We start from the raw sequence: 18,847 nt of genomic DNA, 5'->3' as shown, positions 1-18,847 counted from the left end.
TTTTCTGAAACCTGAGGCCTTTCTTTTTCAAATATGACTTTACTTCATTTTTTAATATGGATATTCTCTAGTAATTCTATGTATATATTATTATGGCAGACCAGTTATGCACTAGTTTTGAGTCCAATAAAGAAAACAAATAACTATTTTTGTTGTTTTTTTTACAGAACTTCAAGAAACCAAAACATCTGAATTCTACAGTATATCCCAGAGTCCACTGGATTACAGGATTTTATTAATGGATGAAGATCAGGACAGGATCTATGTTGGCAGCAAGGATCATATTTTGTCTTTAAATATTAACAATATAAGCCACGATCCTCTAAGTGTAAGTTTATATAATGCTACCCTTGTTGTGGCTGTTTTGTTAGAGTTCAATATGTAGAGGAAACAGTTTTCATGTTTTCCATGTTTAGCTCAAAAAATAAAAACCATAGATTTTTGTGATTTAAACAATAGGAAAAATGAATGTTCAGCACAACTGAACCAGTTCAGTCCTACCAACTGAACTTATGTTAAAAAGGGGCCATAATTCTACTTCATGATCTGTAAGAAAATAATCAGTACATTTGTGGATCTCCTTTGAAGCTGCGTACAAATAGATTATAGTGACCATCTAATTTGTTTGCTGTATTGTCATATCAGCAGGGCAGTAACCATAGAAACAGAACACCTCTGGGGCCTATAAGTACAGAAGCCCCCCCAGTGGAATCCTGACTGATATTTAATTTTAGTATGTATGTTCTTAGTGTCCAAGGTTTGTGTGGGCTTGGAAATAATTTGCTATGGACCCACTATATCCTGGTTACACCACTGTAAATATATGTATTTTTGCAGAAAATGTATTGATAACGAGTTTACACATATTAGAATAAAAGCCGTGTTTCTGACAATCCAGCACCAGATGTAGATGTTCTATTTAATATTTATTGTTGAGTGTCTGTTTCCTATTAGTAAAGTGCTTCCTATAGCTGCTGTGACGGAATTGTCAGTTTTTCCTTTCTTTTATGTGACAAATGTATAATTATACTTTTTAACATAAGGAGCAACTTACTGTCAGATTTTAGAAGGAAGAGAAACTTAATCACTAGTGTGTCTTAGGCTCTCCTAAGCTTATAAAAGTGTGAAAGAAGCACGTGTTGTGTAACCTCACCAGGGATGCGTTAAAACTGTTTTCCAAGTGCATAATTGTAGCATATGGAATGTGAATCTGTATGACATGAGTTTGTAAAAATAGAATAACCCCTCTTCTTCGAATAAAAAGCATTTTCAACATATTTTGTTCCATAAAAGTATACACTCTTCTGTAAACCTATATCTATATATCTGCCGTTGTGCTAATCTTATTAAAATATTTATATGGTTTTTCTTTTTCTTCAGGTTTTCTGGCCTGCTTCTACTAGCAAAGTTGAAGAGTGCAAGATGGCTGGCAAAGATCCCACAGTAAGTCAGTGAGGAAAATACTTGTGTTGTGAGTCAGGTTTAGGTCTAAGGAGCCAAATAAAAATATGAATTGGAGCTGTCGGCTACAGAATCCTGCCTGCACGTTTTAGCACACAAAAAAAGACCTGCTTATTTGTCTGACTTTTATTAACTAAACCCTGCAAATGCATACCTTGCTGTGTTACATATTCACCGATATCATCATCATGGAAATTATTTGATATCCACACACAGCAGTAACAAGGGTGGGATGCTGAAAGCAGATTTTCAAACCTCTGCAGTCTGTGGCCAAACATTGCTAAGGTAATTTTTTAACCAGTTATTTAGGTAAAATGTCTTTTGTCTTCTCTAGACACAATAGTGATATTAACTGTTAGGTGTATGCCTTCTGCCTAAGTATGCAGTACAGTTTTGTGCAACTGGTAAAGGGAATAGAAGAATTGAAATATGAAGGTAGACTGTCAACATGGGGTTGTTTTCTCTGGAGAAAAGGCACTCGTGAGGGGACATGATTACTCTTTACAAATACATTAGTGGGCTTTATAGACAGATGGCCCCAAACTGGAATATACATATATCAGTAAATGTTGCCCTTTTACATCCTTTCTCTTGATCCGCCATTTAGTGATGGGCTGTGTACTCCCTCAGAGATCACATGACATATAATGCAAATTTAACTGTAGCAGGAAGAAGTGTGGAAGCAAAAGACAGAACTCTGTCCATTCATTGGGTGATGGGGCCTAGCATGTACAGTCATGGCCAAAATTGTTGGCACCCCAGAAATTTTTCCAGAAAATGAAGTATTTCTCACAGAAAAGTATTGCAGTAACACATGTTTTGCTATACACATGTTTATTCCCTTTGTGTGTATTGAAACAGAACAAAAAAGGGAAGAAAAATGGCAAATTGGACATAATGTCACACAAAACTCCAAAAATGGGCTGGACAAAATTATTGGCACCCTTTCAAAATTGAGGATAAATAAGATTGTTTCAAACATGTGATGCTCCTTTAAACTCACCTGGGGCAAGTAACAGGTGATCATAGGCAATATAAAAATCACACCTGAAAGCAGATAAAAAGGAGAGAAGTTCACTTAGTCTTTGCATTGTGTGTCTGTGTGTGCCACACTAAGCATGGACAACAGAAAGAGGACAAGAGATCTGTCTGAGGATTTGAGAACCAAAATTGTGGAAAAATATCAACAATCTCAAGGTTACAAGTCCATCTCCAGAGATTTGCCTTTGTCCACAGTGCGCAACATTATCAAGAAGTTTGCAACCCATGGCACTGTAGCTAATCTTCCTGGGCGTGGATGGAAGAGAAAAATTTATGAAAGGTTGCAATGCAGGATAGTCCAGATGGTGGATAAGTAGCCCCAAACAAGTTCCAAAGAAATTCAAGCTTTCCTGCAGGCTCAGGGAGCATCAGTGTCAGCGTGAACTGTCCGTCGACATTTAAATGAAATGAAACGCTATGGCAGGAGACCCAGGAGGACCCCACTGCTGACACAGAGAAATAAAAAAGTAAGACTACAGTTTGCCAAAATGTACTTGAGTAAGCCACAATCCTTCTGGGAAAACGTCTTGTGGACAGATGAGACCAAGATAGAGCTTTTTGGTAAAGCACATCATTCTACTGTTTACCGAAAATGGAATGAGGCCTACAAAGAAAAGAACACAGTACCTACAGTGAAATATGGTGGAGGTTCAATCATGTTTTGGGGTTGTTTTGCTGCCTCTGGCACTGGGTGCCTTGAATGTGTGCAAGCAGGGCCGCCATCAGAAATCACGGGGCCCCTCACAACAAAATTTTCTGGGCCCCCTCCTCCTATGCCCCGTCCCCCAATGGCCCCTCAACCAGTGACCCCTCCCATCAGTACAAAGGACACACAGACATTGGTAGCCAGGGCCCTTCTAAAACATTGGTAGCCAGGGGTTACGTTTTGCATTGGTGCCAGGGCAGGGACCCCCAGTGTCCCCATACTATGGGCCACTCCCCACTGCAGCATCCTCCAGCTCCCTCCCAGCAGCCTCCCCAACATCCTCCAGCTCCCCCCTAGCATCCTTAAGCTCCCCCCAGCGTCCTCCCCAGCATCCTTCAGCTCCCCCAGCTTCCTCCCCAACATCCTTCAGCTCCCCCCAGCTTCCTCCCCAACATCCTTCAGCTCCCCCCAGCTTCCTCCCCAACATCCTCCAGCTCCCCCCTAGCATCCTTAAGCTCCCCCCATCGTCCTCCCCAACATCCTCCAGCTCCCCCCTAGCATCCTTAAGCCCCCCCCAGCATCCTTCAGCTCCCCCCAGCTTCCTCCCCAACATCCTTCAGCTCCCCCCAGCTTCCTCCCCAATATCCTTCAGCTCCCCCCAGCTTCCTTCCCAACATCCTCCAGCTCCCCCCCAACAACCTTAAGCTCCCCCCAGCGTCCCCCCCAACATCCTCCAGCTCCCCTCAGTGTCCTCCCCCACTCCTCCCGCTCGACTGCCTCCCTGCATACTAGCCTGCTTGCTTGCATCCGCCGCCTCTTCTTAGTTCTCTTAGTTTCGCCGCCGCAGCTACTCTTTTATATGTTGTGTCCTGTGCGCGCTGACGTCACATGTACGCATGGGGCGCAACCAATAAAAGTACCCGCTGACCACCAATGAAACAAGGGCCTGCAACTCTTTAAAGGGGGCCGTGCTTAAAAACTGTATCACGGCCAGGCCCGGGACAACTGTCCCCCCCTGTGCCCCCCTGATGGCGGCCCTGTGTGCAAGGCATCCTGAAATCTGGAAAGGGTTTTGGGTCGCACTGTAGAGCCCAGTGTCAGAAAGCTGGGTTTGTGTCCGAGATCTTGGGTCTTCCAGCAGGACAATGACCCCAAACATACGTCAAAAAGCACCCAGAAATGGATGGCAACAAAGTGCTGGAGAGTTCTGAAGTGGCCAGCAATGAGTCCAGATCTAAATCTCATTGAACATCTATGGAGAGATCTTAAAATTGCTGTTAGGAAAAGATGACATTCCAATAAAGATAGATCTGGAGCAGTTTGCAAAGGAAGAGTGGTCCAAAATTCCTGGTGAGAGGTGTAAGAAGCTTATTGATGGTTATAGGAAGCGACTGATTTCAGTTATTTTTTCCAAAGGGTGTGCAACCAAATATTAAGTTACGGGTGCCAATAATTTTGTCCAGCCCATTTTTGGGCTTGCTTTTTTTCCTTCCTTTTTTGTTCTGTTCCAATACACACAAAGGGAATAAACATGTGTATAGCAAAACATGTGTTACTGCAATACTTTTCTGTGAGAAATACTTGATTTTCTGGGAAAATTTCTGGGGTGCCAACAATTTTGGCCATGATTGTATGTGTGCCTTGGCTTGTTTGTGTGCACTGTGAATCCTATGATCCCAGGGGGTGGCCCTTAATTCTTAAAATGGCAATATTCTATTTAGGATTACCTAAAAGCACATACTATTAAAAAAAGTATATTTTTATGAAAATGGTTTATATAGATGAAGCAGGGTTTTACATGAGCTTGTTTATGCAATATATTTTTATAGAGTTCTACTTTGTTTGGGGGTACTGTGTGTGGGTTTTTTTCACTGAACATCCTCCCCCTTCCTTTATAAATGGGCAATTTGTTAATTTTTTTACCTTCAGACAAACATATCCCACTGCTCTAAGGGACAGGAAGTGACAAAATGTTAAGGTGAAGCTGGCTTCATATTCTAGAAATAACAAAAAACTCACATATTTTATCATTAAAACAATAGACAATATGTTCATGCAATCCCTATTCATTGAGCTTATGCTGAATATGAGTGTATACTGTCTTGTATACGGGCTTGGATTACAGTTATTTCAAGGTGTGTGTATGTACATATATTTATACAGATATGGGATCCATTATCCAGAAACCCGTTATCCAGAAAGCTCCAAATTAGGGAAAGCCTGTCTCCCATAGACTCCAATTAAGCAAATAATTCCCAATTTTACAATTGATTTCCCTTTTCTCTGTGAAATGTGATGTAAAATGTAAACAGCACCTTGTATTTGATCCCAACTAAGATATAATTAATCCTTATTGGATGCAAAAACAATCCTGTTAATTAATGTTTAATGATTTTTTAGTAGATTTAGGGTATGAATTACGGAAAATTATTGGCCCCAAACATTCTGGATAACGGTCCTATACCTGTATATATCAATAAAATCTAATTTTTAGTTTTTTAAAGTTGTTGCTGTGATTTAGGCTTATTGCTCTGACATCAATTACATTATTGTCACTCTAATTTTTATTTTTTAGCATGGCTGTGGAAACTTTGTGCGGGTAATTCAGAATTTCAACCGAACACACTTGTATGTATGTGGCAGTGGTGCATTCAGCCCTGTTTGCACATATATCAACAGAGGCCGTAGGTCTGAGGTACAGTAAGTGCTCAATTTATTTTTTAGTGCTATAAATATTCTGTTTTTACGTTATTTTGAAATCCTTTCAAACTTTTCATACTAAAAGATTTTCTTAATTACACTGAATATTACTGTTGAAAGTTAGAGACACATTCTAAATAAAAAAAATGATGGTTTCTGTACTGGTGTTGTGTATCGTTTACGTGCATAATTCTGCCTGCAAGTTATTTAGATATTTAAGATTATTTAGGAAGCTAGCAGGGATGCACCGAATCCAGGATTTGGTTTGGGATTTGCCAAGATTCAGCCTTTTTTGGCAGGATTAGGATCCAGACAAATACAAGTGCCTGGCTGAACCGAATCCACATTCTTAAAATCACATGAATTTTGGTCATGTGAACATGTAAGTAAAAAAATGTCTAAGCACGTGCAAACCGTGCTTCTATTTCACCTTTCAGTAACCTAATTTTCTTATGTAAATTAGGATTCAGGTTCGGTTCAGTATTCTGCCGAATCTTTTATGAATGATTTGGGATTTGGCCGAACCCCAAAATAGTGGTTTTGGGGCATCCCTAGAAACTAGGGTAGCCAGAAGAGGCATGTGCCTTGACCTTAGTTAGGCTCCAGCGATCTGCAGGGGGGCGATTGCCAGAAAGCTCCAGAGTAGTGGGTTGTGCAGACCACGTGTCTAGGATGGGTGGATGGGAACTGATGGAAGGTTGCTTGTGGAACGAGCAGGGGTGCTAGAGGATAGGTCTGAACTAGTGGGTATCTTGGGCTCCAATTATAATACACTACAAATCATGGAAATTCTGCAAAATATATCCCTTTTAAAGGACAAGGAATTTCTGAATAGGCAAATACTTTTAATGATGCAGTTTTCTTCCAAAATGAGCACCAGCCTGGGCAATTTATCTCACTATGAAGTGCCTAACAGCCTTGAGCCTAGTGCCTCTGTAACTTACAATATCCTTGTTTTTTACAATATGAGGTACATTATTTATTATATAAAATAATCTGCGTAACCATATCAGCATTTAAAATTAAAGTATTATTAACTCATTCCTGTAAAAATTCATAGGAATGTGTCAGTATTACTATAAATTTAGGGCACCAAAATCTTTCTGGCCAAAAGTCCCCAATTTCTAGCCACATTTGTTGTTACAGTTGAGCTATTTTGCAAATTATCATATTGAAAAGTCTTCTAACAAATTTATATTTTACATCTATATTATCTACACTCTAAATCAATATTATTTTTCTAACAACTGTAAGATCAACAAAGCTAAATGCATGCCCCTATTTGTGGTTCATAAGTACAAAGCTTGAAAAAATTTAAGTCACCATAATTTAAAAAAAAAGCTTTAGGATTTCATTTAACTCCATTTAATGATTGCTTTTCTTAATACATTTATGCTGAACTTGCTCTGAACATATTTGAAACGCTGTGTTTTATTAAGAACTGGTCCTAAAAAGATGTAGGTGTCTGTCTGCACGGTATGACTGTGTCTAACATAGCATGTCTGAAAACATTCATTCTGCATTGTGAAGCTAAAACTCAAAGATCTTATTCAGATTTCAAAGAACAAAAGACCATTTAAAGGCATGTTCTGCAGAGTTGTTGGCTAGAAACTTTTAAGCATTCTAGTCTGTCTGTAGTTTTAAATTACTTTATTTCAAAGTGGATAACTATTTTGCAATATGATTAGAATTTGCACTTTTTTTCAGTTTTTACAATAACTATATTTACAGTCATTGCAGACAGTCGTAACCCACTTATAGTTTGTCCTTATTTTTTGGGATACCCCTCTAGGTACAAAGGTCACAGTTATAATATAGTATAGCTGACTAATATGGCTAATAATATGATCAGTATAGTATTTGTTACAGTCTAAACTGAAAGAAACTGTTTCACTAGTGGAACGTTCAACATTAATTTTTATTATGTGAGAGCTGCTGTGGTTTATATAAAGTGTGCCAGAAGGTATAAGCAAAACTAGAACAGTTTTTGGAGTAACCAAATTGTCAGTTTGGAAAACCAAAATTCATTTTTTTCAGGTGGATTACTGGAGACCTATAACATATCTGTGAAGCAAAATAAGGCAATCTTAGATTAAGATACACTGAAATTTCAGATAATATAAATAACTAATTTTATCTCATTACTAACATGCTTTAAAATAGTTTGCCCTTTAAGTCACTACAGGATATCTTCAGGCAATAATAATAATGCAGGATATATACATTTTTCATAAAAAAGCATTTGTTCACTTAGACTATCAAAAAAGTTCATCCATAATAATATAGGAATGAGAAATACTCGATGGTGCAAATTACTTTACAAATAACAATGTATAAAAGTGGAACTTCACCTTAAAATTAACTTTTAAGTACACCATAGACATTGGTATTCTAAAACTGCCAAGAGTCTTTTTCAGAGTACCATTTTGTTCTGCAATTGCTTTCTTCAAAACTAAAGCAGTTATCAGACTAGTACTGATCCTGGCAACTAAGCATAGTTTGAATGATATTATTATTAATATTATTTATATAGTGAGGCCAGAATAGAAAAACAAGTGAATTTATAGTAAAAATGAGATTTATTTCAGGATGAATTTCCAAGACCCCATCAATGGAATAGTATTTTAATTCAAAATACCCATACATCTTAAAATTGGATAGACCATGTCAAAAGTTAATTCTAAGATGAATATCCCTCCAATATCTGCTTTTAGCCAAAGTGCAATGGACACCAGCCCCTTCCCTAGCTATAGCACTCACATCTTCCAATGCTTCCACTGATCACCATTGTGCGCCTAGAAATGCAGAGCTGCGTATCACTTCTGTATCCAGCCTTGGTCTTTATGATTGGCAAGCATAAGTATTCTTACTGTGCCAGTGCCAAGAGCAGGATTGGGAATCTTAATAATTTGACCAAAGAGAGTGTCCGGCAAGCCGTCATGTGGAGACGAAGCAATAAGTAATATATTTGTGCAAACTACTGCATTCTAAATTCTAAAAGTGTTTGTTCTATCTGGTAGGATCATATTTTTGCAATTGATTACAAGAATGAATCAGGCAAAGGACGCTGCTCTTTTAACCCCAAAGTGAACACGGTTTCAGTTATGATTAGTAAGTATTTAATTTATAAAGAATTATTCTTATGAATTTTTTCACTTGTAAAATAATCCATCGACCTTCTAATAGCTTCCAGTTACATTATCAGAAACAAACATAGACAAGCCATTTAAACTCTTTTTATCTAAATGTTTTTTTTTTTTTCGTATGTGGCATCTGATATACTTATTACTGTGAATTTGTTTCACTAAAAAATATGATTTTATTTCCATAAAAATAGTAGAATACTTATCTGGGTAAACTAATACAATTCAAACAACTGTATCACTTGAATTCGATATGAAATAGAGAGGTTTGTCCACCTAAAATGTTATTTTCTTTGTTCACATTTAACAAAAAATATATTTATGAAATATCGTTATAGATTCTAATCTATTTCCATAAAAATAGTAAACTAATACAATTCAAACAACTGTATCACTTGAATTTGATATGATATAGAGAGATTTGTCCACCTAAAATGTTATTTTCTTTGTTCACACCTCAAACTACGGCCCGTGGGCCGGATAAGGTCATTTACCCGACTCCCACTGTGTCCTCAATCCTGGCTACTACCTGTCTGCCTCAGTGTCGTCCTCGGCCACAGCATGTCACGACGCTGCATCACACTGGTTGACACTAATGATGCTGCATCATTAGGGTCGGCCGGTGGAACACGGTATAAAAAGTAAAATACGGTATATCATATATACATGTGTATATATGTATATATACATATATATATATATATATATATATACATACAAACAACAACAAGAGATCCTCTGCACTCAAGAGGATCTCTTGTTGTTGTTTGTATGTATTTTGTGGTCACAACCTCATTGCACCCCCGCCTAATGGTTTAAAATTTAGTGCAAGTACAACTTTCCCTTTTTTTGCTATATATATATATATATATATATATATATATATATATATAGTTCCAGTACTGGAAGCACACCACATACAAAGTGTTAATTGCCCGGGTGCTTATGCAAAAAATACAAATAACAGAGCAATGTAGGCCAGCACTCACGGGTCTTTTCTGGAATCACACTTCAATAGAAATAAAATTTAAGCAAAAAAGAATCTTTGTTACTACATGGTTTTTTATTGATCCGACGTTTCAGTTCCTAACAGGAACTTTCATCAGGGAAAAAAAAAAAAAAAAAAAAAAGTTCCTGTTAGGAACTGAAACGTCGGATCAATAAAAAACCATGTAGTAACAAAGATTCTTTTTTGCTTAAATTTTATTTCTATTGAAGTGTGATTCCAGAAAAGACCCGTGAGTGCTGGCCTACATTGCTCTGTTATATATATATATATATATATATATATATATATATTAAAAAATACTATTGAGGAAGGGGCGTGTCCTAAACATGTCATGGCACAAGAAACACATGGACATTTTGGACCAACGTCCAGTTACCACATGGGGGTTCTATACAGGCATGTCTAGAGAGGACCAACTGATGTGATCTTCAGCCTGCATGGACCATTAAGCTGTCCTGTCAGGGAAAGATTGGGTCAGCAGGCAGCATTGGCATATGTATGGCTAGCCTCACTCAGGACAACAGCATGCCTATAGTGTACAGAATTCACTGTACCTGGGTATTTGGATTTGTTCATGTGGACTGGAGCAGTTCATATATTTACACATAGAAGGTTAGTTATCATCGTTATGGTCAAATCAACTTAAAACACATTGTACTTTCCAGTGCTTTTTTTGGGGATCTGCAATGGGCTCATTTGCGAAACCCCATAATATCTTGGAGGTCCAAATGGTAACTGAACACAGTCCTGATTGACAGGTCTTTTGTAAATCAATAAATAGGAAGTCATAGTTTAGGACAAATAGTGCTCATAAAATAATGGTGCTCTTCTGTTAGCGAAAAATACACTAAACAATATAACATAAAAATATATGCCATAGTTTAATGTTTAAAAATATTTATTTGCCTTTTAATCACATATTGAAATGTCATTACTTCAAAAACACAGGAGAGCAGGCAGTTTTTTTTAACAAAATTTAAAAAAAATTGACAAAATTGTAAAAAACAGCTTGCGACTTTCAATGTGGTTATATTTAAACAAATGAAATAAAAAAAAAAACATCCTGTCTTCAAAAGACATTGTTTTTTACAAAGTAAACGGCTAGCTGTCTGCATTGAAGCTGAAGTGTTTTTTAGATTGTAATAAAGGAATACAAACCTACCCTAAAAATAAGACCAGATATTCATAGATTAGTTGGAGTCTGCAAATCAAGTGATGTTTTTAATCATTTTTTCCTCTTTTCAATAGATGAAGAGCTGTTTTCTGGGATGTATATAGACTTCATGGGCACTGACTCAGCCATATTTCGAAGTCTCACAAAACGTAATGCAGTCAGAACAGATCAGCACAACTCAAAATGGCTGAGTGGTGAGTTTTTTAACATTTATGCTCATCTTAATAAACATGATAGCATTCTACATTGTGCTGTAACTGCAACTCATTTGGATTTCAGCAGTAAAATGGCCTAATAGCAGAAAAGATTTAGGGTTTGTGTAATCTGACTTTAGTTTCATAAGTTCTACATTTTCATAAGTTCTACATACAAGATCAGATACAAAGTTTTCCAAATGTGGCTTCTACAAATGGCCATATTAAGTTTGACTGTGCAGACAAATCCAACATGATTTTCAGAGACTGGGTTTCACAGGGTGTAGCCAAACGGCAGAACCTGACTCATGAAGCAGACATCACACTGATTAACCATAATGTTCATTGGATGCCAAGCCTGCTTCGAAAGATTATCTTGGGCACAACCATACATGTTTTGGGCAAATATAGGTCAGGTTTAAAAATAATAAAATCTGAAACATCCCTTTTTCCCTAACTTGATACTAAATGAGTGTGATGAGAAAATTGCCAGCGGTGTTCCCTAAAATGAAATCATGTACATTTGTTTCCTGGCAGTGCTTTTCTGAATTTTAGTTTGACAAAAGTGATCTGTACTCCATGTGTGTATGTACTTATATACAGACATTTGCTTAAGATTACTATAGATTATAATTATGGTGGTTCATATTTTTTTTAATCAGAGCCGATATTTGTGGATGCGCAGCTACTTCCAGATGGAACAGATCCTAATGATGCAAAGGTTTATTTCTTCTTGAAAGAGCGGCTGACTGATAACAGTGGAAGCACAAAGCAAATTCATTCCATGATAGCAAGAGTCTGCCCTGTAAGATGTCTTTATTCATCTATAGCACACTGTAGACAATGTAATAAAATATAATAATTATAGAAACTCTGGTCTGTGTAAGTAAATTTCCTGTGCCTGATGAGCAAAGGAATGAGAGACGTAAACTAATAAACAGGTTCCTGTCTGCTATGCCTGCATTTCAGATCTGGCTATTTATACCATTTTATTTCTGCAGAAATTCTATTATGATGGTCTCTGGATAATAGTCTCTGGATATCAAACAGTAACATTATCCTTTTCTGAACACAATTAATTAATATCCTAAGCATTTAAACGAGCTTTATTCAAATGTATTTAAAGTAGTAAAATTGCAGATTGAAGAGCTTTAACATAAGATTTCCGTTTGCTTAGTGTTGATTAGTATGTACTAGGGAGCCTTATTACTGCTGTTTATCTAGCTTTTCTATGATATGAATTATAAATGCAAATTTTAGCATGCTATATGTATTCTGAAGGTGAACTTTATTCAGAGTATACTGACTGTGTACCAAAACAACACATTACTTTTGTGATAGCTTAATACTGCTTGTAGACATATTTATTGAAATATAATGTATATAGTTTTCAAAAAAAAAAAGAATCCATACAGAAAACATAGAGCTCCAAATATGCTTGCTTAAAATTGGTTCTGCAAGTGTTAAACTGCTGGTGTGCTTCAAACTGACTATTTGATTTGTCGGAAGCTCTCACTTGCACCACAGCTGTTATTCAGTTGCCCTGTAAATGAATACTCTAGGTATTACTTACAACATCTATTAATGTCCTTAAATGATGTGGGTAAAACATAACCCCAGTGCAAGTAAGATATAAGAAGATAAGTTCAGCTATGGTGGTCATTTTGTGACCTCTTAATAAAGCTGTTTAGGGAAGAACAGGGCTGCAGTTTCAATGCCAGGGCATTTGTGAGTTGACATGCTTCTGCTGGAAGCAGTAAGGTAATTTCAACTTCTATAATAATAGTATATAAAATATGCAGTCTAATACCAGCTGTGGGTTTTCCTTTTTTTCCAGAATGATATTGGTGGACAAAGAAGTCTTGTTAACAAGTGGACTACATTTTTGAAGGCTAGACTGGTATGCTCAGTGATGGATGATGATGGAACAGAAACCTATTTTGATGAATTAGGTACAGCCATACAGCAGGTTAAAGCAAACCAGAATCTCACTAATTAAATAAAATAAGGTTGAGATACCTATCTAGGATAGCCTGGTATATTACTTTGGGATAATCAGTACGTTACCTGATATCTCCCCTTTTTTCTGTATTAGGCCAACTGTACATGCAGCACTTTTAGCTGCTTTATTTCAGCTATGCCCACTTTTTAAGCTCACAGAAGTGTAGAATTTAACACTTTTTATTCTGAAAATGTCCATAAGAGTCAAAAATATTTTTACACAACTTCTGTCCCCCTTTCCAGTCAAATCAGTTTCAAATCAGTTTCTTACTGACTGTATACTTTTCATAGAGTTCTAATAAAACCAGTAATTTAAAGAAATTCAAATACCATTTAAAATTTTATTAGAGCTAACCACCACCCTCTTCAAGACTTTACCAGGATGCATGTTTAATATGCTGTGTATTATAGAAAAAGGTGAGAGAGTAGTAGCTAACCTTTTTACTGTAATACATTTTAGTTACACATTAATACCTAAACAGTTTTAAAGCTAACCACCTTTAACTGCTTATAAATTCCTCAGGACAGTTACCATAATCAGTGAGTTTGGTTTTATAGCAGTAATACCCTTATCAATACCCTGATGCTTAATAAAGGATTAATCAGTTGCTCTACAGAGAGCAGTTTGTGTTGAGTTAGAGCTGCTTTTTATAGACTGTCTTGCTTTTGAACTGTTCAGATATGCCTGAGACACTTATATAAGGCTGTAAATGCTGAGCAAACCTTCATATATTTAAATATACCTCATGCCCCTATGTTTAGAAAATTACCATAAATGAATAACCTTAAGAACAGAATAAATATGTTCTTTGGAGTGTGGGGTGAATTGGGCTCATACCAAATGCCACTTTTAAGCTTGCGTTCTTGTGCAAAAAATATGTTATGCCTGACAAAATGTAAAATTCAAAATGTTGAAAGAAGTTGGAGAGAAAAAATAGAAATGTATGACTAAACAGAGTAAGGAGTAATATTTATAATACTATTAGATGAGGTTAAAAAACCTCAAGCCATCAAGCTCAACCCTCTTTTTCAAGTGAAACCTGTCCAACTGCTAGTTGATCCAGAGGAAGACAAAAACCCCTTCTGAAACCTTTCCAATTTGGAGAAGATAAATTCCTTCCTGACTCCAAGATGGCAATTGGACAAGTCACTGGATCAACTTGTAGTTCATTTTTCACTTTCTAAAAAGGCATTTAATCCTTTCTTTAAACTGTCTATTGTACCTGTGAGTACAACCACTTTAGGGAGACAATTTGACAGTGTTTCAGCTCTCACTATAAAAATTATTTCCACACCTTGAGATAAAACTTCCTTTCTTATAATCTGAATGAATGCACCTTGACTGCTTGAAAGATCTACCAAAGAATAAGGCATTAGAGAGTTTGCTATATGGCCCCCTTTTATATTGATACACAGTAAACCCCTCCCCAAGCACTTTTTTTTATTTAAACAATGCCATTTTAGCTAACCTTTTCCTCATGCACATTTATCAAAATTTAAGATTAGCATTTACTACAGAAAAAAACCCACCTACTTTTTATCATTCCTATGGTACTTTTAGAAGCATATTTATCAAATGGTGAATTCTAACTTTCACTCATTGATAAATATAATTCTCAAAATCCTATGGGAATGAATATAAAGTGTAGTAACCTCTAATCTCACATTTTGATAAATCTGCCCCTAAATTCTAGATAAATAAAATTCACTACTTTATTTTTCTGAGAGCATAATATGAATGCATATATATTGTTCATTGCTGACCAATCAGTAAACATTATAGTGTGTTCCATTTATGCTAAAACATGTTATATGATAATTTTGTGAACCAACAAATTCACGTATGGTCAGCTTGCATTTAAATTGAATTTAAATTGAAATTGTCTTCTTAAAACTGTTAACCTACTTTTTCTGTTATGCAGAGGATGTTTTTCTAATGGAAACAGACAATCCTAGGACTACACTTGTGTATGGAATTTTTACAACATCAAGGTACACAAATATTTAAACTATTTGTATAAATGCATTATATATAACAGGACAATAGTAAAAAGTACAAAGTTTGATCCAGTTTTGTAATCTATAGAAATCAGATATTTGCTTTAAAGGTCAATGAATGCACGTTGGTTCATCTGGTATACTATACTGGAAAAAAATGTTTACTAAATATATATATTGTGCATAAAATTATAAAAGCCATTTCATTGTGATAGCTTTATAGCTAAAATCTGTCGAGTTTTATTTGAGTATTTGATCATTTTAGTTTCAGGTATGTTTCTATTGCATACACCAATGTGCTTCTTTTTTTGCATAAGACTATTTATTTCATAGCTATGCAGTATCTGGATATACGGTTTTCAAAATCTGAAACCTTTTTATGACTTAAGTAGGTTGCAAATATAATATATGACTAGAGATAACAGTAGGCACTTCAGTGCAGTCAAATCATCCTAAGGATCTAAAGATCCTTTTCACTTTAGAAGAATTTAAAAAGGGATACATGCTGTAAATAGAATACAACATGCAGTGGCATGTATGTTATGTTAGGACAATGATTGGAAGCAATATATTGGATTTAATTATATAGCTGAAGCAAAGTTAATGAATTGCCAGTTATAGCATTTAAAAACACTGTTTCCCAAGGCACTTTAGAGTATTCAGAAGAATATCAGGCACTATATGGTATTCCCTAAAATGGGTGTACAATGGCTATGGAGAAAATATTCAAAGTATGTTAAAAAGGAAGTAATTATTCTGAAAGAAGATATAGGCTGGGACGTTATTGGCATTTGGTAGCAAATCCAGATACTGGATAAAGCTATATGTTCTCTGTCATGTTGTATTTTTATAACACCTATTTACATATATCTGTTTATGCCATGTACAGTATGTGTATGTGTTTGTAGATATATATGTGTATGTATATATATATATATATATATATATATATATGTGTGTGTGTGTGTATATATATATATATACAGTGGAGGAAATAATTATTTGACCCCTCACTGATTTTGTAAGTTTGTCCAATGACAAAGAAATGAAAAGTCTCAGAACAGTATCATTTCAATGGTAGGTTTATTTTAACAGTGGCAGATAGCACATCAAAAGGAAAATCGAAAAAATAACTTTAAATAAAAGATAGCAACTGATTTGCATTTCATTGAGTGAAATAAGTTTTTGAACCCTCTAACAAAAAAAGACTTAATACTTAGTGGAAAAACCCTTGTTTGCAAGCACAGAGGTCAAACGTTTCTTGTAATTGATGACCAAGTTTGCGCACATTTTAGGAGGAATGTTGGTCCACTCCTCTCCGCAGATCATCTCTAAATCCCTAAGGTTTCGAGGCTGTCTCTGTGCAACTCTGAGCTTGAGCTCCCTCCATAGGTTTTCTATTGGATTAAGGTCCGGAGACTGACTAGGCCACTCCATGACCTTAATGTGCTTCTTCTTGAGCCACTCCTTTGTTGCCTTTGCTGTATGTTTTGGGTCATTGTCGTGCTGGAACACCCATCCACGACCCATTTTCAGTTTCCTGGCAGAGGGAAGGAGGTTGTCGTTCAGGATTTCACGATACATGGCTCCGTCCATTTTCCCGTTAATGCGAATAAGTTGTCCTGTGCCCTTAGCAGAAAAACACCCCCAAAGCAAAATGTTTCCACCCCCATGCTTGACAGTGGGGACGGTGTTTTGGGGGTCATAGGCAGCATTTTTCTTCCTCCAAACACAGCGAGTTGAGTTAATGCCAAAGAGCTCTATTTTGGTCTCATCAGACCACAGCACCTTCTCCCAGTCACTCACAGAATCATTCAGGTGTTCATTGGCAAACTTCAGACGGGCCTGCACATGTGCCTTCTTGAGCAGGGGGACCTTGCGAGCCCTGCAGGATTTTAATCCATTGCGGTGTAATGTGTTTCCAATGGTTTTCTTGGTGACTGTGGTCCCTGCTAATTTGAGGTCATTAACTAGCTCCTCCCGTGTAGTTCTAGGATGCTTTTTCACCTTTCTCAGAATCATTGACACCCCACGAGGTGAGATCTTGCGTGGAGCCCCAGAGCGAGGTCGATTGATGGTCATTTTGTGCTCCTTCCATTTTCGAACAATCGCACCAACAGTTGTCACCTTCTCTCCCAGCTTCTTGCTAATGGTTTTGTAGCCCATTCCAGCCTTGTGCAGGTCTACAATTTTGTCTCTGACATCCTTGGACAGCTCTTTGGTCTTTCCCATGTTGGAGAGTTTGGAGTCTGCTTGATTGATTGATTCTGTGGACAGGTGTCTTTTATACAGGTGACTAGTTAAGACAGGTGTCCTTAATGAGGTTGACTAATTGAGTAGAAGTGTCTAACCACTCTGTGGGAGCCAGAACTCTTAATGGTTGGTAGGGGTTCAAAAACTTATTTCACTCAATGAAATGCAAATCAGCTGCTATCTTTTATTTAAAGTTATTTTTTCGATTTTCCTTTTGATGTGCTATCTGCCACTGTTAAAATAAACCTACCATTGAAATGATACTGTTCTGAGACTTTTCATTTCTTTGTCATTGGACAAACTTACAAAATCAGTGAGGGGTCAAATAATTATTTCCTCCACTGTATATATATATATATATATATATATATATATATAAGAGCAATAAAGGCCAGCACTCACGGGACTTTGTGAAAATATTTCGTCAGCAAAAATAAATGGTATACAAAAATTGTCTTCATGGTTTTTTATTAATCCGACGTTTCAGTTCCAAACAGGAACTTTCATCAGGGAAAGTTCCTGAAAGTTCCTGTTTGGAATTGAAACGTGGGATTAATAAAAAAACCATGTAGACAATTTTTGTATACCATTTATTTTTGCTGACAAAATATTTTCACAAAGTCCCGTGAGTGCTGGCCTTTATTGCTCTTGTATTTGGATTTTCTCCGATGAGCACCCGGGCAGTTGCAATTTTGTATGTATATATATATACACAAACCGGATTCCAAAAAAGTTGGGACACTAAACAAATTGTGAATAGAAACTGAATGCAATGATGTGGAGGTGCCAACTTCTAATATTTTATTCAGAATAGAACATAAATCACGGAACAAAAGTTTAAACTGAGAAATTGTACCATTTTAAGGGAAAGATATGTTGATTCAGAATTTCATGGTGTCAACAAATCCCAAAAAAGTTGGGACACTGCCATTTTCACCACTGTGTGGCCTCTCCCCTTCTTCTTACAACACTCAACAGACGTCTGGGGACCGAGGAGACCAGTTTCTCAAGTTTAGGAATAGGAATGCTCTCCCATTCTTGTCTAATACAGGCCTCTAACTGTTCAATCGTCTTGGGCCTTCTTTGTCGCACCTTCCTCTTTATGATGCGCCAAATGTTCTCTATAGGTGAAAGATCTGGACTGCAGACTGGCTATCTCAGTACCTGGATGCTTCTCCTATGCAGCCATGATGTTATGATTGATGCAGAATGTGGTCTGGCATTATC

At 36.7% G+C, this 18,847-nt stretch overlaps 1 protein-coding gene across 3 annotated transcripts in view; it reads left to right on the top strand.

Moving 5' to 3' along the window:
* Positions 1-18,847, top strand: part of sema3c (semaphorin 3C) — an 89,088-nt gene that overhangs the window by 44,745 nt on the left and 25,496 nt on the right. For all 3 annotated transcript variants that reach the window (XM_002933086.5, XM_031899027.1, XM_004913029.4), the window contains 8 exons: positions 168-328; positions 1,381-1,443; positions 5,724-5,843; positions 8,869-8,959; positions 11,249-11,368; positions 12,031-12,173; positions 13,206-13,320; positions 15,292-15,361. In XM_002933086.5, the coding sequence (XP_002933132.1) occupies positions 168-328; positions 1,381-1,443; positions 5,724-5,843; positions 8,869-8,959; positions 11,249-11,368; positions 12,031-12,173; positions 13,206-13,320; positions 15,292-15,361 (883 nt within the window). The remainder of the gene's footprint in view (positions 1-167; positions 329-1,380; positions 1,444-5,723; positions 5,844-8,868; positions 8,960-11,248; positions 11,369-12,030; positions 12,174-13,205; positions 13,321-15,291; positions 15,362-18,847) is intronic.

The sequence above is a fragment of the Xenopus tropicalis genome, chromosome 3 (genome assembly GCF_000004195.4).
Source record: "Xenopus tropicalis strain Nigerian chromosome 3, UCB_Xtro_10.0, whole genome shotgun sequence".
Taxonomy (NCBI): domain Eukaryota; kingdom Metazoa; phylum Chordata; class Amphibia; order Anura; family Pipidae; genus Xenopus; species Xenopus tropicalis.
Note: the sequence above shows the minus strand (reverse complement) of the source record. Positions and strands in the feature narration are given on the sequence as shown.